Source organism: Ciona intestinalis, chromosome 2 (genome assembly GCF_000224145.3).
Source record: "Ciona intestinalis chromosome 2, KH, whole genome shotgun sequence".
NCBI lineage: Eukaryota > Metazoa > Chordata > Ascidiacea > Phlebobranchia > Cionidae > Ciona > Ciona intestinalis.
Window position 1 is genome coordinate 7,407,519 of NC_020167.2, and position 21,112 is coordinate 7,428,630.

Genomic DNA, 21,112 nt, shown 5'->3' on the forward strand with positions numbered 1-21,112 from the left:
ATTAAGCGTTCCCTTGTTGTTTTTTTTCCAAATACAGGAAAATATAAAGAAAATGCTTTGACGAAAAAAACAAACATGAAAAATGCGTTGAAGACGTTTTAATACAGATTAGGATTATATTAATCAGAAAACGCCTACAGGAAGTCACTTGTTACTTAACGTGGTAACGATCAGGTTAAAAGCGATAGCAAAATCAAGTAGTATAAGAAAAGCTACACCGCAGCAGCATACAGATGTGTGAGTAAGATGGTGGCTGTTTTCATTATGTTTTATCGTTCTATTTGGTGGTAAACAAAGATTATTTGCAGAATACGTAAACGTATTCTCACATCTCTAAAAGAGCGTCGTAAATTGTTAAAATAATGATTAGAAAATACAGAATATTGTATGCTAACGGCATCCATCTTACTACACAGTACTATATACAGAAGGTAAACAGTTGAAATAAAAATACTTCCCTGTTTTAATATTGCATAGGGCATTTGTTATACGGTTTTGGTAAATACGTTTCCTTTTGTCTCTGGACGTTCCATAGTTTCCTAATCAGTAAGGATCAATTATTTATGATGCGCTGTATCTCCCAAAGGTGTAATTGTATTTGCCGACCAGTAAAGCAGTTGAGCGAATGAGAACAGAATATAAGGTTGTTAGCTCTTTAAAGGTCGAGGAAAAATGGTGGAAAGGCAAGTCTTCTGTAATTTATTGCTGTGGGGGAAGATGTGATACCTTTAGAACGTAATATCCAAATATCCTGATCAAGTTTTTAAGAATTAACAACGGTATATGTGAGTCGTGGCGATACGGTTTTATAGTTCTTTGAATGTTCTTTGTTTACTACCAAATGGGACGAGAAAATACAATGGAAAGATGTCCCATCTTTCCCCATCCTACTATATATGTTTTCTTTTGAGCGTCAGGATTTTAAAGGTACGCGGCTGCAAAGGCCCTTTGAGTTTCGATTTCTACTAGCGTAGAAAGAAGATGTCATTCAAACCGCCTCGAGTATACTAGAACCCGCCTACTATTCAGTTCATTATTCTAATCTGATAGAATAGAGAGCGAGTAATTGTAAACCGAGGGTCAGTTTTCCCGAAATTGATACATCCAGGTAGCGTACCAAAGGTGGGGGAGACTACAGTGAGATAAAACTGCTTGGTTGGTAGCGTTGTTGGAAATATTGGATATTTAAAGTGTTATTTAAGATAACTGTTTCATTTAGCTTGAAGTTTAGCTTTCGTCTAGTTGCTACGTTTTGCTTGATATATACGTCTAATTAGATGAGACCTGGCTGGCTGGTTAAACGTTAAAAAATACGAAAACAATCCCGCATCCCAAGCGTTAAGATTCTCTGAAAAGAAACATATCTTTTTAGTGTTGGGTTGTTATAAGCTTCGTGATTCTTACCTTGATCATTCTGTTTAAGAGACTAACGAGGCCGTTTAGGCGAAATATATATCTATTATATCATAGACAATTTGGTGAACTTAATTTTGTCTGTTACGCTTTCGTAGCACAAGATGCTTACTGTTTGATTCACAGTTTTGTAACGATTTCGTGCGTCAGGGAATATAGCGCGTGTAGGTGATATCAATACAATTAGAAAGCTTCAATAATCCCAAGGGCCTTACAACGCTACAGCATCTCGTTAGTCGCTGATTACCTGGTCGTTTGCTTTTTATTTTGGCCTGCTATAACTTGTTTGTTGTCGATTTCGTCTGCTTTTTATTTTGGCCTGCTATAACTTGTTTGTTGTCGATTTCGTCTGCTTTTTATTTTAGCCTACTATAACTTGTTAGTTGTAGATTTCGTTGCTTTGTATTTTGGCCTACTATAACTTGTTCGTTGTCGATTTCGTCTGCTTTTTATTTTGGTCTACTATAACTTGTTCGTCGTCGATTTCGTCTGCTTTTTATTTTGGTCTACTATAAATTGTTACTTTCGTTGCTTTGTATTTTGGCCGACTAAACTTATTAGTTGCCGATTACGTTTTCTTTGTATTTAGGCGTCTGCAAAGCTTTCTATTTTGGGATTTTACAATTGCTTAGTCGGCAACATCGGCTGCGGGTTTCTTGACCCGCTTTAGCCTTGTTGGGAAATCGTTAAATAATTAATGACGGTTCTAATCGTTTGCGATCATTCATCGAGTTAACATCTTGTTAATTTAAACCGACATACGCGCTGGAAAACGAATTTCAGGCAGGAAATTCAGGCACAGCTTTTAGCATTAGAAAACGGCAAGACGTGTAATACAGTGGGGTGAAATGGGTAATGTTAGCACAATAAATTTTATTCTCATTTTTAACAACTTAAGTTGTAGAAACACGGTAAAATAATTCTTTGATTACTACTATGTTAATATATACTAAAAACATTGACCGTCTTACCCCAACCTATTATATATTACTCTGTTTGGCTTTGATGTTTGGGGATAAGGTATATAGTAGGGTGGGGTAAGATGGGACACCTTTAACACATAATAACCAAATATCCTGATCGCGTTCGAAACAATTAACAGCGTTTTAAGGAAATCGTTAGCATACAGTTTTATAATTCTTTAAATGTTCTTTTTTACTATTAAATGGGACGAAAAAATAGAATGAAAAGGTGTCTCATCTTCTCCCACGCCACTATATTATAGCATAAAGCATTTGTGGTGGTAGATTTAGAAACTATGCATCACCATTTTTGATACCGCTCGTTTTAAGATGAAGCAGAAAACCATTTTGGAATTCGAGTATAGACTGAAGTGTTGTGTTTTGATACCGGTTAAAGTTATTCAGTTAAAGCTATAACATGCATCGCATGCTTGTTACCGTTCGGTTTGAAATGATAAATCTGTAAAACCATTTCGGAAATTGAATAAATTGAATAGGGCGGTTTTGGTATAAGTAAATGGGCCAAAAAAGTTAGTACATGGACATGTTAACAGAATCTCTAAAGCCTTTATAGTATATAAGATGGAGTATGTACAATATAAGAGTAAATGCAAGTTAGCATACAGAAGCAAGATGACACAACAATCTCTTGGCCATATAGAGTCGTAGACAATATGATCGGTCGCATAATTTCACTAATCCACGCAACCTACTTTGCCTACTCATATTATACTGGAAAAGATTAGGCAGTCCCTTTACGTAATGTAGTTACTTCGTCGCATCATTTCCTATGCTTTCAATACAGGTGGACACGCGTGGGTGGTGCCGTTGATATTCACAAACATTGCAGTGCCAGGTAGCAGCAGAACGCTACGTATTTGTGAGTTTGCCAAAATGCATTTTTTGTCAGATACCATGTTTTTGCCAGAATGAGGATTTTTCATCAGAATATTGAGTTTTGCCAGAATGCGGATTTTTTGTCAGAATGCGTTTTTTTGTCAAAAATGCGGATTTTTGGTCAGAATGAGGATTTTTTGTCAAAATAAGTGAGTTTTGTCAGAATGGGATTTTTTTGTCAAAATGATGATTTTTGGTCAGAATGTTGAGTTTTGTCAGATGCATTTAAGTTTATTAGCTCCGTTTGACTGTTACAGGTTGTGGCAGGATTGTCACAGCAATTCAATTTGTCATTCATAGATTTTTTTTCGGCCAGATTATTTTGAGTTTATAAGCTAGTTTTGTCTATTGGTAAAGCAGTTTAAATTGTCCCTATAAAACATATTTTGTGCGATTTCTATATCGTGTTGAAATCCAATTGAAAGGTTATCTGTTGTCGCGCTTTCATTTAAAAAGATTACTTTATGTCCGTTGCTGCAATAGATTTCTCAAGGGGCGACTGCGACGCTACAATTAATCCAGTCAAACCTATTACCTTGGGCCAGAGGGGGCACGCGACGTTTAAAATTTCTAACTTAATTTTGCAAACCTTTTTTTCATTGGTCGTTTGCATTAGATTATGGCGTAATGGTTATTCCCGATTAAAGTATATCAGTATACAGAAGCATTTGGCGTGTTAATATAAATGCAGGGGTTTTATTGTAGGCTAACTGTATACCAGTGTCCGGCTTCCTACGTCACTACGTCACAGATTTGGCCGGTGAAAAGTGTTGGAGATTGGTAGTTAGCAGTTTTCAATTAGTAATCAAAATCTTAACTTTAATTGGGGATCTAGGACCCATGACATGCCACGCCGAGGGACCTTACCCAAATAGAATAGTAGTTAGGAGTTAGTGGTTGTTAAGCAGTTTCGTGTGCTACCAACCTCTAACACTTTCCACGGTCAGCCTAATCTGTGACGTACCGGAGGATTCTTCACTATTACCATAAGTGCATCGCTTGCAGCGGTGTTAGCGCAAATACCAGAGGTGTTTATTGCAAATTGATGAATTACACGTGTCCGCTGAGGTTTCAACTTAGGGCCTGTACGCGGGCGATGTTGAACTAAGATTTTTGACTCGGCAGCTTCCGTCTTTTGTTCCCGAGCTGTCAATAATTGTCCCACCTTGTGACGCCATTGCCAGAAAGGTCCCATAGACCTCTCGGGAAACGAAGATAACACCGGGCAGATAATAAAGCTTTGTGACGTAAAGCTGACGTTTGCCTACTGCCGATCGATATGCCATTTCTATGTGATGACGTCACGCGTTGGTGTATTTGCGTCGTTGACTCCACGCAATTACTCGTCGCGTATACGACAACGGAATGTTAATTGCTTAACGGAGAGCAGGCAAGTTGCAGGGTGTTGTGTTTTGAACCAAAGTAACCTCAGCAGAAATTCTTTGTTTGGGGGTGTTTTTTTGCAATCACTCGCAGTATTAATGTATTGTATTGAAATTTGTATTTAAAATCACGGATTGTATTTGAAATGTCTATAGATTGTGAAAGCGCTAATTGACTCGTTCGGGATATTCTTTTTTGGTGTGGTGCGGCGATTACTTGTAGTGTTAATGTATTGGAATTTGTATTTAGAATTCACAGATTGTATTGAAAATGTCTATAGATAGTAAACTCGCTATTTGACTCGTTCGTTCAAACGTTCTTGATGAATGTATCGCATGATCTGCAGTTAATAACATGCTCGGTACACTTTACTAATAGCGGACGAGTATACGACTATCCCAGGGCGTTATTCATCCTTTCGCACACTCTCTCCGCACGCCTAGCGTTACAAATAAGAAGCAATTTTGTACGCCGGCTTCCTAACACATCAGTCTAATCGATTCTCAAGGCGTTTGCTTTTGATGGCCCTCGCCATTTGTTAACTGCTATCTTGCAGCTGACTGGATAAGGTGGTATACGTGCGACAACTATGTTCCATTTGTCAGATAGAAACCGCAGAGCGAACGTGACTTGACATTTGTTAGGAAACCCTGCGAAAAGTTGATACCAGTTCATTTGTAGCTTTGCTGTTGAGTTCATTACAGAGTACAAGGGAATTGGTAGCGTTTTTTGATTCAAGTTTTAACAAAGGAAAAATAAAAGGTTACGTTCTAATAACTTTTATGTAGAATTCGCGGGACTTAGAGAACTGTAGCAAAACACGAAAAAATCGTTTGTAATATTGCCATAACAAGTCAACAAAATGGGTGTTTATTTTGGCGAAAAGCTACACTCGAAAGTACACCTCAGAATGCGCGCACTCACCCATAGTAACCTTTAAAAGCTTTGTAAGTTCGTTTTGTCGTGCGTGGGCAACCCTATTCAAGGAAGCTAAAGTAATAGTCAATTACTTACCATTTCCGGAATTTGAATTAATAGCCAATAGTTTTACGTAAGGTGTATGAACAGTTTCTGCAGCTTTTTACAGCTGTGTCGGCAAAAACCTATTCGTGTTTTGAACAGTTGTTTTTGCGCGTGTTCATAATGTGTGGGCGAAAAAGATGTTATAATGATGTAAAAACGTGCCCGCCTCGCTACACGAGTAATTTCACGTTTTTGATCGTCCGTCGCTCGTTTTAGATTTAATCCTATGTCGATATCGGTTCCTTTTCAACGCACGTCGTTTCGTATTCTGTGCCCCCATATTAAGACGTTGTATTACATAATCGTTTATTACTGAATTGTGGAAATCGATTGGTTTTACATTTGTTGTTTGGACAGGGTGCCTGGCTTTTGTTACGCTACCGAATGGTCAATATTACTTCAATAAAAATGATTTAGCAAACAGTTATAGAAGTCCGGCAACTAAAATAATCCTTTGAAGTGTATAGTACTGTGGGGGAAGATGGGACACCTTCAGCACATAATATTTAAATATCCTGATCGTGTTTTAAAGAATTAACATCGGTCTATGGAAGTCGTGAGAATACGATTTTATAATTCTTTAAATGTTCTTTGTTTACTACCAAATGGGACGAGAAAATAGAATAAAACAGCGTCCCATCTTCCCCCACCCTACTATATTAAGTTAGTTAGGGTAAGAGAAATGGATTAGGTTCAGATGCTGTCACATTTAATTCATAACCCAGGAGAATAGATTGGCAACAAATGCAATCTGTAACGCTTGCAGCTTGTACAAGGAAAGGTCGCTCTCATTATCATTGCTTCTATTTATAAAACCCCCTGCAGATATGCTCCCTTTTGTTTGTGCAGACTATGTGCTGCTGTTATAATGTATTGAGAAACATCGTTATGTCTGTCTGCGCTGCTGTTATAATGTACTCAGTTGTAAATGAAATATATAAAGCCATTTTTGTTATTTTCCTTCTGTTTTGATTATCCGTATATGTAGTAAGACACTTGTTCGAGGTTTGAGTTTTATAATTATAAGTTGGAATAATTTGTCTGTCTGTGCTGCTGTATTCTTATTCTGCTGGGTCTACTGTTGCGACCTATTTTGCCAGTCACTATTATTGTGCCGCTTGTGCGTTGACATTTCTGTTACATATATGCAAGGAAAATTGGATTATACGAGGCTGCATTTGTTACTTTCATTCTGTTTTGTTTGTTTGCATCCACACAGTGTTTAAGTAATTGTGTCAGTTTTTAATCCAAAAATGGGAAATAAATTGTCACATAAGTACAAACCCAACAAGCATGAAAAGGCTTGGGAGATTCCTGATGACACTTCCTCTTCAGAGGATGAAACTTTAGACAAGAAATCAGGAAAACGGAAGAAAAAGACGAAAAAAGGGAAATCCAAACAAAAGAATATCGGTAAGGGAAATGCAAGGAGTAAGAAGACTTCCATGAGAGCAAAAACAAAGGGAAAATCAAATGAAGCAGATGAGGAGGAGTTGTCATGGGGACATCCAAAGATTATAATCACTTCGCCAAGTGACGTTGAGGCATCTATTGATGAAACTCCTAAAAAAGAAACTTCTGTAAACTGCTCCTCGTCGCCCGCAAGTGGGCAAAAGGATGCAGATGTGCCGGAAGCGAGCGAGACTTTAGAAGCTATAGTGGAGATAGTGGAGACAAGTGAAGAGGTGCAAGATCCAGATGAAAAAGAAGCAGAAAAAACTGTGGAAGAAATTATAGCTCTTGTCTCTTTAGTGAAATCTGCGGAGACTTGTGAAAAACCCGATTTATCTGAGGTTAGCATGCATGTGAATGACAATACACAACACAGCACTGATGTGCATGATACACCTGATAACACACCCACCACAGAAGATGTGGTGATTGATAAACCAGTCATTACACTTGCGGATGTGGCACCTAAAGGCATACGGACAGATGAGGAGTCTGTTGCTATGGAAACAACGGATAATCGTGAAAGGATAGAAAAAGTTGAAGCGAACATTGTAACAGCAGTGATGCCAAACTCTGATATTATTTATATGGAAGAGGTAGCAGTAAAACCTGGAACTGGAAACACTGAAAACAGTAAAAATGATAATATGAAGATTGTAACAGAAAACGACCTTCAAAATGATGAGGTCAACAAACTCAAGGGTTTATCTATTGTACCTAATATTGAAAACAAAGAGGAAAATGTAGACACGCAAAATAAGCTTAATCATACGATTGTAGAAGATGANNNNCAAAATGTTCGAATTGAAGATGATCTTCAAAATGTTCAAATGGAAGATGATCTTCAAAAAAAAGATGACTCGAAAAATGTTAAAAAAGATGATCATCAAAATAAAGGTGACATAAAAAATTTTCAAAAAGATGATCTTCAAAAAGAAGTTGATCATCAAAATAAAGATGAACATCAAAAGGTTCAAAAAGATGAAGTCAACAAACTTAGTGGTTCAACCATAGAACCTGGTAAAGTAAACCGTGATAGCTTTCAACCTGTGCTGATAGAAGCATGCTGCAGTGGAATTAGAACTGACCAGCAAGATGCTTGTAATCAACCTAAACTTGAATCTGACACTGATGTCTTGGTGGAGGAAAGTAATGTTGTGACTGTTGAGCTCGGTAGCTCTGCAGTGGTTTGTATGGAAGAGGTGGGGAGGGATAGTGATGCTCACAATGGTGATTGTGATGTAATGAATGGGAATGTAGATAATGTGCAAAAACCTGAAAGTGAGAGTATAGTTGTAAATGAACAAGACACTACTGGAGCTGTTGTGGAAAAGGTATAGCAGTTTTCGGCGAAACTTTGTAATAGGTCTTTTTTGTGATAGGTCTAAATCTCAGGATGTACTTTTTTTTATTTACTCCGATTTAAACATCAAGTGCTATTTGTAAGTTTTTTTGTTAAGATAGACTTTGTTTTGCCTAATGGTAAATTGGGGTTTGTTTTACTTCGTCCTAAATATAAATAGCATATCACGCTGCGGGACCTTACCTAAGTAGAATAGAATAAATAAAAATCAAACTTTGTTAAATTACTGCACAGTGCATTGAAAAGTAATTGTGCACATTTTAACAATCACTATTATTAATCATATGCATGATGATCAACCTCACAAATCACATGAGTAATTATTTTAATCACGTGCATGCTGTAGGCCTCACCTGGCGTGATTGTGAATCCCCTGATCATGAGATCGGAGAGCAGCTCTTCCGTTGATGAGGATGTAACTCCGGAAGAGATGAACATCCACCATCAAGTACGTCTGCTCTCATAATTTTCACTCATTATTTATTAGAGACTTTTTAAAATAATTGAGGATATTTTTATAATTCTTAAGATATTTATTTTTTAATATGCTATCAAAATTTTCAAAAGGGATATGTTTCAAATAATTCAGAATAATTATATTTTTCATAATTTTAAATTTTTAAATCAAACGTTTTGTTAATTGTTCCCAAATTTTAGTCTCATTGAATCTAATTTGTCATATATTAGACTTAAATTGTCGCAAATTTGACTAACTCGTCATAATTATCTTATTTATGGACCAAAATCATTTTTTTTGGTTTAGGTATATCAGTAGCAAACTAGAGACTACTTTTGGTAGGCTTTATAAACACAAACAAAATTGTGCATTACAACCAGTGGCGCTGTTAGGGGGTGGTTTCGGGGGTTGCGATCCCCTTTATTTTGTAGTTTGTTTTGTAAAAAATATGTAAACAAACCCCTCACCGTTATTTTTTATGTCTGCACCATCGATTACATTTCTTGCGCTGTGTTAAGGTCCATGTACGATGTACCCACTAATGTAGAGAACAATATAATGAGATGTTTAATATAATTCACTCTGAATCACTTATATTGATGTAATTTTGTTTCTATTTCTATCTTGCAAGTAATTCACTTTATTGTCTGTGCACTGCTCCCAGAATATTCATTTGGAAAATCTATTTTCGTAATTTTGTCAAAAATTTCTCAATAACATAATTTAAGAATTTTGCAAAATTTTTGGTAAACCTTGCTATCTCATCTGGTATTGGCTGGCTTCAGTTTGATCGCAACACGGCAACAAATTGATCATAGGGTGTTATGTTGTTTTACAGCTCGGAATTTTAGCGATTTTACAGATATTTTGGTGCGCTACATGAAAGCAGTTTCAATTAAAAGTTAAATTATTAATGTAAAGCGCAGCAGTTTCTGAATCGCATCAATTATTAAGAACTCCAGCTTAAACCACGTGCTTGGAATAATGTAATTATAAATTTTAAGTAGATTCTTTCCCAAATCGATCATGGTATGACAGATACTGAGGTCTATGTCACATAGAAAGCTGATTTGTGTGGTTTCATAATATTTAATATTTACATAATTTTTTCACTTTAAACCAGCTGTTTTTTTAAAAACCTTTAAAATTGTTGTAATAGACAAAATCTGGCCATACTATGCTATGTAGGTACTCTGCTATGCCATGCATGGAACCTTAGCTTTATACCACGTTATTAGTTTTTTGTATAAGTGCTGTCAATATATTTAATATTTATTTAGTCACATATAGGTTATGCATACTGTTGCTACCAGGCTTATTGTGCTTGTTTTTTAGCTTTTCCGGCAAGAATGACCCACGTTTGACGTTCTATTACGGTCGTTTTTATCAGAGTAAAACGTCATTTATTATTGCATGAATAGGAGGTCGAAACGACAGTCAGCAAAATATTTTTGCCGGAAGAGCCAAAATACAACTATAATATGCCTTGCAGCAATGGTATATACGCATATGTAACTATTCCAAATATTACTCAACTAGATATGCAGATACACTGTTACAAATTTGCAAATATTGCCCAACAGTTATACAAAATATATAACAGCGTACTTGGAATTTAGGTCAGATTTTTAATATATTAATATGGAATTTTTTATGGAACAGTTAGAATGTTTTAATAGGTTGAATGATTAGCTATTCAGATACAAAGCTAAAAATAACTTTATCATCGTTAATATTCTGCTTTTCTTTGTAGGAAAGCCAGATGCTTAAGGAGCAGGATGCCTGGGAGAAAGAAGAAATAAAGAAAAGGGAGCAATTAAAGAGAATAAGAGACGTGGAGGAGAAAGAGAATATTCAAATTGAGCAACCAGTTACAAATGGCAGCCACCAGGTAAGAACTTATATACAATATACATAATGCAAGTTAATGTAGAAATGTTTTTACCTCTTATAGTAGGGTCTGGAAGATGGAACGCATTTTTATTCTATTTTCTTGTCCCATATGGTAGTAAACAAAGAACATTTAACGAATTATAAAACCGTATCTTCACAACTCCCATAGACTGTTGTTAATTGTTTAAAACACGATCAGTTATTTAGAAATGTGATAAAGATGTCCCATCTTCCACCAGCTTTCTATTTATCAGTTGAGTTCTACTTGATAAACTTTATGCAGGTGTTTCCTTAACGCAAGTTTTTTTTTACTGGCCAAAATTTCTTGGAGAGTAATTTTACGCCTTTATAACACAAGATTTAATATGTTCACACTTATCAGCTATTACACAATACAATTTTTATTTTTGTTTCATTGCGAAAACAAAGATGTAAAAGCAATGTGTTTTTATTTACCAACCGTTATGAAAGCAATGTACCTGTAAGTGTACCCTTATTCAATTTAAAAGTAACAAAAATCTGAATTGTTTGATTCAAAAGTCACAGAAATTAATTTAAAAATCACAAAAATTGAAAAAAAGTAGTAAAAAATGTGAAAGTCTTAAATTTCATTAAATGACGCAAAATACTTGGCAGGAGCATGAGGTATCGTTCACCTATCCCCCACCAAAGTCAGCCCCCCCTGTAGCAACGAAACCTTCATACAAACAACTTTCAAACACACCCCCTTCCTTGGTCTCTTATAAACCACAGGTGATTGTTAAAACTTATTCATTTTTTTGCCTATTTTTACCCTGTTTGTTTAGATTTATTTTATTCCATTTTTTTGCTGTTTTTTTACTCCCATAAATTACACGTAATTGTTAAAACTTACTAAGTCTTTAAAATTCCTGTTTTGGTTTTTTGAAAAAGTTTTTTGCTTTTAATCAGGTACACTGTACATTTTTTGTTGAAACTTATTAATATTTTCCGTCAATTTTTACCCTGTTCGTTTAGATTTATTTTGTTACCCAATATTTTAGTGTTTTAGGTGTTTGAAATTTCTGTTTTTTTATTTTAAACTTTTAATCAGGTACACTGTACAATTTTCTTTTTTCAATTGTTTTTTTAAATTATTTTTTAACTTTTTCGCTATATTTTGCGTTTTGTGGTTTCCAAACCAGGCAGTGTTGCCTTGGTGCAGTGCTGCGCAATATTCTAGTTAGTAGCAAACGCAGGTTCCCGAACTACAGGACAGTAATGACTTGGAAATAGAAACCATCACCTCAAGCATGTCACCCAAGCATCCAAACTATGATGAGAATGAGGTGGGTTAAGTTTGGATTATTCATATTTTGGGCTGTTTGGCAAGAATTTTGCTTGTGGCGTTTTAAAATAAAGGGGGGAATATTATAAAGTTTATTATATACTTATGTTTTGGCTCTTCAAGCAAGATTTTGCTGACTGACTTTACGACGTAAATAATTTTTCGACATAATTTTAGTTCCTAGTTAATTCCAATGAAATCTTTTTTACTGCCATTATCATTTTATACCGATAATTTAAATATTTTTTAAACTGCTTCATTTCATATCCAGCTTTTAGCTACATTTTTCACTCAAAAAAATTGTTACAAGATTTTAATTAGTTTACACTGTAATAAAATTTTGATTATATCTTAAGAATATTCATGTTTTCACCAGGATCATCATATAAGTAAAAAGGTGGAGCTTGGCAGTGGAGCAATGGCTGGGTTGGCAAAGCATAGTTACCGTGAATTGAGCGATGTCCCGGTCAGGAACGTACCCGTCTTGCCCCCAGATGAGGAAAAACCTGAACCTCGCAGAAGAAGACGCAGTCGACAGCTTTCAAAAGGTGGTGAAAAAACCACTGAGCCCCCTATAAGCCCAGAGCTGTCCCCGCCCCCAATTTCCCCGAAACCCAAGTCCCGCCCCGCCGCCATGCCCCCTCCTATACCCCCTAAAACTCGGAGCCAGAAACCCTCGATCACCAAGGTGGGAGTGGGAGGATGAACTAACTGCAGCGATAACATAACATTTGCATCGTGAACTTACCACCACACTGCATGAAGAGATGCAGCACTTTAACTAATATACGAATGCTCAAACCATTTTAACAACTATTTTCACTGAAACCTTGTAACAAAAACATAACAGTAATTACTTTAACATTGTTGTTTGAAACCTTAATCATGTTCCACTAATTTCTGGTTAAATTTTGAAAAATAAATTTTTGTAAAATTTAACAATATCCACTAACTTATGGGTAAATTTGGTAAAAGTTGAATTTAAAAAAATTTAACAGTACTAGTGTGTTTTTAACCAATTTTTACACATTTTACCTTAAAAAATGTTAACATTTTTTATTGACAGTCGGATTTCTGTATTATAATTTTCTGTATTATAATTTTTTCCGCCATTTTTGTGCAAAACTGAATTTTTTAGAACTTTAATTTTGTTAAAAATTTTCCCAATGGGTTAACTTACCAACTCAACAGGAGAGAATTTCTGACGAGCCACACAAGAAAGCTTCTTATCGTCTTTACGCTTCGCTGCCTCGGCCTAAAACCGAGTCGTTTGTTAAGGTGACAGTGACATCTAGTGTCTCGTAAATCACTAACTGTCACTTGTTGCGTGGTGTGACATCATAGTCTCATTGTGTGACATCATAGTCGTGACAATCATTGTTTGTGACGTGATCATCTCGTGTGATTCTTGTGATTAACATTCATGATAGAAAACTTGTTTTCACGATTCGTGATAGTTTACAGTTTGCTGTGATGAATAATCACATTTGTATCATCTATTTCATCTCGTCGCTTTTTTCCTATCCGATTTCCCTTTGTCACATATAAAGTGGATATACATATATATATATATAAAAGGAAAACTTGCAGCATACCCATGGATGCTGATTTCTTCTTTTTTTCAGGCCCCTTAAAATGTTCCAATCCCTTTCTTTACTAGCATTTTAAAGGGCTTGCTCACCTACTTCTATACTTTTACTACAAAATTCTACTCTACTTCTTGTTTCTTAAAACTTTTCCATCTCCACAACCATAGGAAGATGATGCAGAAGAAGAAGTTCTTCTTCCCACCGATGTTGGAGCACAAAGCACAAGTTTACTCCCAAACACATTAACCCCACAGCCCACCAAAGATCCCAAAACAAAACCATCTCTACCACGCTTAAACATCTCACAAATTCCACCCCCTAGCTCAAGCGATTTTCCCCACAGACCCACCCTATCCCCTCGTAACCCAACCAGCCCCCAGGTCCGATATTCATGGCCCCAAGGCCCCACCCCATGTAGCCCATCACCCCCACCTTCGTTCCGACAAAACCCCACCTCCCTTCCGTCACCCCACCCCGACATTGTGCATGAGGATCTATTCTTCCGGAAGTTGCAACATACCAAGCTTGCAGCTCCTCCATCCTTCCTCCCATCAGATGAAACACAAAAGAAGAAGATTCCAAAATCTCCGTCTAGATCTCCGAAAAGATTCGATTATCGTCAATTTGCTGCTGTCCCTGACCCCATCACCCCACTACCCCCCAGTGAAAATGTAAGATCCTGGCATCCAAGCGTCTTCCAACTCATGAGAGCCAAACAGACATCTCATGCATTGTTTCAGTTGCTTTTATTTTCTACTTCGTTTCATGAACACACATACTTTAAAAAACACAGTGTTGTAGTACTCTACTATAAGAGCCATACATACCACATAAAATTGTTTATTATTTTCCCTATTTTTTACATTGTTTCCTTTCCTATTTAAGAAAACTGTTAAATCTTCTACCCAAAACAACCATTCACACAATGTGTTCTTGTATTTTGGCTTTTGCGGCAAAAATTGTACCTTACTGACCTTTCGTTTATGTCATTTCACCCTGATGAAGACAACCTGTGCGCAATGTCTAAACAGCTGTCAGCAAAATTTTTGCCGGAAGAGCTAAAATACAAGTATAATATCCCTTACGACAACAGTGTATACAAATCCACACAATGTGCTTTACACAAAGTTTTTCTCCAATTTTGTATTTCATCCTAAACCTTTGTTTCCAGTCCAGCCCACAAAGTGTCTTATCCACTGAGCATGGTACACAAGAAAGCAGAACCCCCACAGTCACCCTCGTTGCCACTATGCATGACTGGCATGTTCCACCTGAATCTTCATTATGGCACCAAACATACAACGCCAAGCATGATCCGGTTTAAACTCATTCTTTTTTACCTTTAACATTCTTTACACAATCGGTTGTTAATGTTTTCTACCTAACTGCCTTTTTCTACCAAGAAATTTGTTTAACTTACATACATAAAAAAAACACTTTGTTTTTTCTATTCCTTATACAATTGTTTTTTTCTACCAAATAAGCTTTTTTAAATTGGTATCACCCCTAAAAAAACATTTTTAAATTTATTGTCTTTTTTATTCCTTTTAGAGTTGGTTCTTTTCCAAAAAATATTTTTTTTTTAAATGTTAACACCACCGAAAAAATTTTTTTTTATTATTTTCCATCAATTATGTCTGTTTAAATTTTAAAAACTTAAAAAAAACAAACAGTTAAGTTGATATTTTGTCTTTCCCATTCCTAATACAGTTGGTTCTTTTCTACCAAACATGCCTCCCTTAAATTATTCCACCCTTTGTTAAGAGTTGATTTTAAACATAAACCTTTGTACCACACCTCCCCTTCAAAAATTTTCCCTATTAATTGATTTACAATATTCTTTGTCAGAACTTCGCAACATTTTTCCCTGACTACCGTTCCCTTGCTGCTCTTCCTGAAGAAAAAACAGTGGAAACTTTACGGGAAGTTCCTCCAAAGGTCATCTATCTTCTTTATCTTTAATTTTCAATCTTCCTCATAACTTTTCTCTTTTCAGTAAATTTTTCTCTTAACTGTAAAACCCTTTATTTTTTTTATTAATACTTTTACCCACAAAGAAACATGCATGGAAACGCATAAGCAGGCACGAGGTGTATGGAACAGAACACCCATGTTATAACGACTGTCATTTTGCACACACATGGGGAAATCCCTCCAAAGATCATCCATCTTCTTTACGCTTAAATTTTAATCTCCCTCATCAATTTTCTCTCTCTTTTCAATTAAACATCATAAATTTGTTTTTATTAAAAACAAAACTCCTTGCGATTTATCTTAATATTTTTCCAACATCTGAGGCCACATCTTTAAACATCAAACTTTCTCATAAATTTTCTATTTTAATTCCTCCTTTTCAATAAACCTCATCCAATTCCTCCTAAATTGTATTGTAACTCGTTTAGTTACGCATAAATTCTGAATTTTACAAAAAAAAAGTGAAAAAAAGAAGTAAATGTTCGTTAATCCTCTCTTTTCAGTCTCCTTTTACAATAAAACCACATCTGAGTCCTCCGATGACTTCCCCTCCTCAACTTAAAATCACTGACGAGGATGGAAGTCCCCTGCTCCCTGTCCGGCAGCGGGCAGTCCACTTTTCCTCACAAGATGACGATATTTCTTACTTACTCCCCAAAACTTTTACTCCACGCTCTTTATCGCCCTCTTCTGCTCTCTCTTCCCCAGAAATCCAGGTTCTTTAAAAATCTTCAATTTCTTGTTTTTCGTTTGTTGTTTGAAACCTCAATCATTCAAATCATACGACATGCCAATTTTGATGTCGTTTTTAATACTTACTGCAACCATACTATTACTCTATTTTTATGTTTTGTAAACCCATTTACATTTTTCTGTAGGCTACATAGCGCTCATAGAATTTAGAAAAGGTATAACAACATATTTCCTGTAAAATTCCTTTTTTTACCAAAAAGTAAAAATGTTTTCATAAAAATTATAAAAAACCTTATCTTTTTTTTTGAAAGTCTTTGTTTCCTCCCCAAAACAATATCAATATTTTAAATATTTCTATCTTCAGGCTCCACCAAGCTCAGCGCCTCCGGTGGTGGATAACAAGCACGTTGATCGAATGTCGTTCCGCGATCGAAGGAAATATTTCGAGCAGGAGATCAAGCACCAAGCAGATGACACAGGGAGCATTGGGAGGAGGAAGAAGATCAGCCTCGTCAGCGATCAAGATCTTAGGACCATTAAGCAGGAGGAAGGTGGGTGGGAGTGGTTTTTGTCGGTTTTTGGGGAAAATTGTTGTTTTTGACAGGGAAAGGTGTCATGTTTGGGGAAAAGGTGTCATATTGGGGGGAAACGGTGTCATATTGGGGGAAAAGGGTGTCATTTTTGGGGGAAAAGGGTGTCATTTTTGGGGGGAAAGGGTGTCATTTTTGGAAAAAAAGGTGTTATTTTAACAATTCAATAAAAAATTCCAACACCATTACCAATCTTCAGGTTTCAAAGAAGAAACGTAACCAACAAAATTCAAGCTTAACAAATTGTATAATATAACAGATATATTTCACATAATAGGTATTGTCAGTCTCTTATTTAAATACAAAAGAAACGAAACTCAAGTTCTGAAAAATTATATGATATAAGAGATATATTTACCATAAATAGTATTGTCAGTCTTTTATTTGAATTAGGTTCATAAAATCATACAAATCATTAACTTAATCTTTTATAGAAAAAAATACATTACAGACAAAAATAATGTCCAGAAAAATTATATAATATAAGTATAAGATATATTTTTCGTGTAAACTACACCAGCAGCCTCTCATTCAACTGGAAACCATAAAAATCAATTTAATTAACAACCTTCCTCATCTTCTAGAGAAGAAATATGGGACTTTATCCAAGGAAGACATCCGGAAGTCGATGGATATAGATGAGGAAGATGAGGAGATGATCGAAGATATGGCCGACATCTCGACAAGGGTTGATCCCGATGCTTCCATTGTTATAGAGGGGAAAGAATATAAAGTGGAAAAACGACCACAGAAACTGTGAGATTTCGTCGTATTTTGAATGTAGTTGTAGTCCTTGTCACATAGACTAGATATCTGGTTAATTTTGTCTTTGTGCTGAAACATAAGGATAAAGACCCACCCACATAGAGTAGTTTGCTCTGTCGTTGTGCTGACTTAAACAAAAGGGATTATAATTCTACAGTTTTTTTAAAATATAGTTAGTTTTTTGGGGTAATGGGCCGAATCTGGCCTAAATTCTAAAGACCTCACTCACATAGAATAGAGTTAAAATTAGCTTTGTCTTTGTGGTAAATTAAACAAAAAGTATTAGTAGTCTACAGGTTTTCCAAAGGTAGTTTTGAAGTGATCTTCATCTTTTTATAATTTTTTTGCTGAATTTGTTAATATTCGAGTGAATTACCTAAAATAATAGTTAACAAAATTTTAAAAAAAAAAAAAAAAAAAAAAAAAAATAATTGGCTTTATTTCTCCACCAGGAGCGCACGTGAGCGACTGACTCCACAATTTTCAGTTCCCGTTACAGCAAGTAGTGAGGAGGATCTCATCCGATCGTTGGAGAAAGATGTGAAGAGAGCAAGTTGCATTGAAGATAGAGACGCAACACCAAGGTGGGGGTTCTATTTATGTGTGATTGCAATCGGGGCCACAATAAAACAATTTTTTTTTTTAAATCTTTCGTAGGGTAAACTTATATCTGCTTAAATAGCTGTGATAGTAGTTTACTTGCATAGCTTTGTCAAACCTCTCTATGGTCCAAACCAATTATCAATTTCTGAGTAAATTTGACTAACTAACTTCGTTAACCTTCAGTGCTTTGAACGAGAGGTTAAAAGTGACGTCACCTGAGGTCAAACGAGATGCCAGGGGAGGTCATGACCTTTCACCTGCGGAACGTCGAGCTTTGGAAGCCGAGAAACGCAAACAATGGAGACAAGAAAGGTTTGTGTTTTAATTGTGATGTAATAATGTGTGGATAGTGTTGCCAGTCATTTTTTTTAATTTTTGAATAATACCTGAAGTGTTGCCATTTGTATTTTTTCAGTTATTTTTTATTTCTAATTTTTTAATAACTTTAAAAGTGTTGCCAATCATTTTCTGTTTCTAATTTTTTAAATTTCAACATAAGGATGGCATCACTTGAAAACGACATTGCGATTTACAATACGTTAAAAGCGCGACGTCGCTCTGCACAGCGGTCGCTTAGTGCCTCTAGTGGCACAGAATCAGTTACCGATAGCAACGGTTCGGCAGACGGCTGTATGAGGTGACTGTCAGTGTGGGCAGTGTCCTTACATCAGTGTTGTGCGTTTTGCTTGAAAGGTTTAGTTAACACTGTGTTTATGTGACTGTTAATACAACAGTGGCAACACTGGAGTTGTATAGGCAACACTAACGCAAGATGCACGGTTGTTGTAGGTTGCATGCATGACGTAACACACAAGCTGTGATTGATCGTCAGTAGTCAGTTTTCACATAAAATTTTATATTTTGTGTAGCGCAGATTTCAACCAAAGCTTGTTTTTTAAATGTCGTTTTTATCTAAAACGTGATTTTTAAAACTACTTAATATTTTAACAACTTCAAGAGTGTTTTTAAAATAATTTTAACAAATTTTAAAATATTGTACAAGTGTACAAATAACACAAATCTAATTTTAGCTTAAAACTGTTTGTTTTTCTGTAACTAATCGACATCAAAGTATTTTAGTTAATATTTGTTGTTCACTGCATTTAGTATTACTGTAGTGCTTCACAGATAAAACAAGATTTTTACCGAAGTTCCCATACACTCATTCAGTATAAACATACGTTCTATATTTTTTAACATAACAGAAACTTAGTTAAATTTGATTTTTTGATTAACCTTAGTATAGTTAGTATAGTAGTCCAAGGTACACAGATCTTACAGTCTCAAACATTGCTGGTTCTTGCTTGAATAGATTTACATTCCTTTGTTTTTTTGATAAATTTAATTTAAAGAAACTTCGCAAGGTATTTAACCCATTTTTGACCAACAGTAGTCCCATTTTTTCTCTGAACAAAAGCTGTGAAATTTTGGCAAGATCTTTCATATTTGAAACAATTGTGACATTTTTTGGGGCAAAAAGCTATTGTTGAATTTTGGCAAGATGTTCCATATCTGACACCCAGTTGTCACATTTAAGGTTTAAATCACTGGAGGCGGACGCCTTGCAAGCACAGATGGTAATGACCAAGGAGAAAATGAAAGGTCGGCGGAGCGAGGGTTCATTCAACGCGACTGACAAACAACAGCCAGCGGTAAGTGACATCCAAGGGTGGTAAGTTCAACCCTCACCCGGGTGACAAACCATGTATGTTTTTGTATACTTTTTTGTTTCATTCGATTTTAAAATATTATTTTTTCAGATGACCTAGTGCCGTTTCTTCTTGTGCCACTTTTCCACTGCCGCCAGATGGCGATAGAGCACCAAAGTCGGAGCTTCACTGATTCATATAACCGTTTAATTTTAACCGTCAACAAACAAGCTTACTAGGTGCCGACATTTTAGTCGCTCAAACTACTTCACTTTTAACCTTTTTACCAGCGACTTTTGGTAATTCCCCAGTACCGATACAGCCACTCAAAAATGGGCACGTATTGTAGCAAATAGTTTCATTGCTTTAAGGCCATCTTAAACAAGGGTCCACTATTCCACAGCTATAATTCAAGTTTTACTGCTCAGCTAGACCTCGCCAAACGGGCTTCTATCTTCTTTATTTGTTTTTTACCGTCTCAAACGTGTCGCGCGGTTGAGACTTTTTAATCCCAAGCCAATTCAATTAGTCTTGATGGCGTCACTATATGACGTCATCAAATGTTGTCACTTTTGCGATACCGCTTAGTTACTTTGTTTATCCGATCATGGTACCGCGTGTAATTACGTAGCCGTATATAACGCTTTAGTTTCCGTTTTTTTCCGCTGTTTTCGGTCATCTCGATTCGCGTTTTCCGCATAATAACTTTTTCTAACCTTTCCTCGGACCTTGCTTTTGTGGTTGGACGAGTAATTTTGCCCAACTTTCGGCGCTCCAATGGTGCTGACTGTTTGTCAAATGTATTTTTCTAAAAATTCTAATTCGTTGTTTTACCCAACTAACGATGATAATGGATATGTATATTGGGGCGTAATTACAACCTCTAATAGCGAATACTTGTGTCTTCTGGTGTGTTTTATGCAGCGCTAGTTCTTTGTGAATTTCCCTCATATTATAGATATAGTAGGGTGGGGGGACAGCTTTTAATTATATTTTCTCGTCTCATTTGGTAGTAAACAAACAACATTCATAGAATTACAAAATCGTCTTCCATGGCCCGTTATTAAAACACGATCAGGATATTTGTATGTTATGTGCTA

General features: G+C 35.9%; 1 protein-coding gene across 15 annotated transcripts in view; it reads left to right on the forward strand.

The window, feature by feature from the left end:
• LOC100183941 (protein scribble homolog) overlaps positions 1-20,906 on the forward strand; it is a 44,622-nt gene extending 23,716 nt beyond the window's left edge. Inside the window, exons 26-42 of one of the 15 annotated variants that reach the window (XM_026840694.1) lie at positions 8,840-8,941; positions 10,704-10,841; positions 11,480-11,596; positions 12,061-12,150; positions 12,526-12,837; positions 13,341-13,427; positions 13,906-14,409; positions 14,910-15,056; positions 15,587-15,676; positions 16,216-16,428; positions 16,770-16,956; positions 17,580-17,751; positions 18,213-18,344; positions 18,547-18,675; positions 18,863-19,000; positions 19,901-20,068; positions 20,124-20,906. In XM_026840694.1, coding sequence (XP_026696495.1) covers positions 8,840-8,941; positions 10,704-10,841; positions 11,480-11,596; positions 12,061-12,150; positions 12,526-12,837; positions 13,341-13,427; positions 13,906-14,409; positions 14,910-15,056; positions 15,587-15,676; positions 16,216-16,428; positions 16,770-16,956; positions 17,580-17,751; positions 18,213-18,344; positions 18,547-18,675; positions 18,863-19,000; positions 19,901-20,039 — 2,697 coding nt within the window. In that variant the 3' untranslated portion in view covers positions 20,040-20,068; positions 20,124-20,906. The remainder of the gene's footprint in view (positions 1-8,839; positions 8,942-10,703; positions 10,842-11,479; positions 11,597-12,060; positions 12,151-12,525; positions 12,838-13,340; positions 13,428-13,905; positions 14,410-14,909; positions 15,057-15,586; positions 15,677-16,215; positions 16,429-16,769; positions 16,957-17,579; positions 17,752-18,212; positions 18,345-18,546; positions 18,676-18,862; positions 19,001-19,900; positions 20,069-20,123) is intronic. The other 14 variants (XM_018817451.1, XM_026840697.1, XM_026840699.1 and 11 more) reach the window with 14 other exon arrangements.
• Positions 20,907-21,112: the final 206 nt, after the last annotated feature.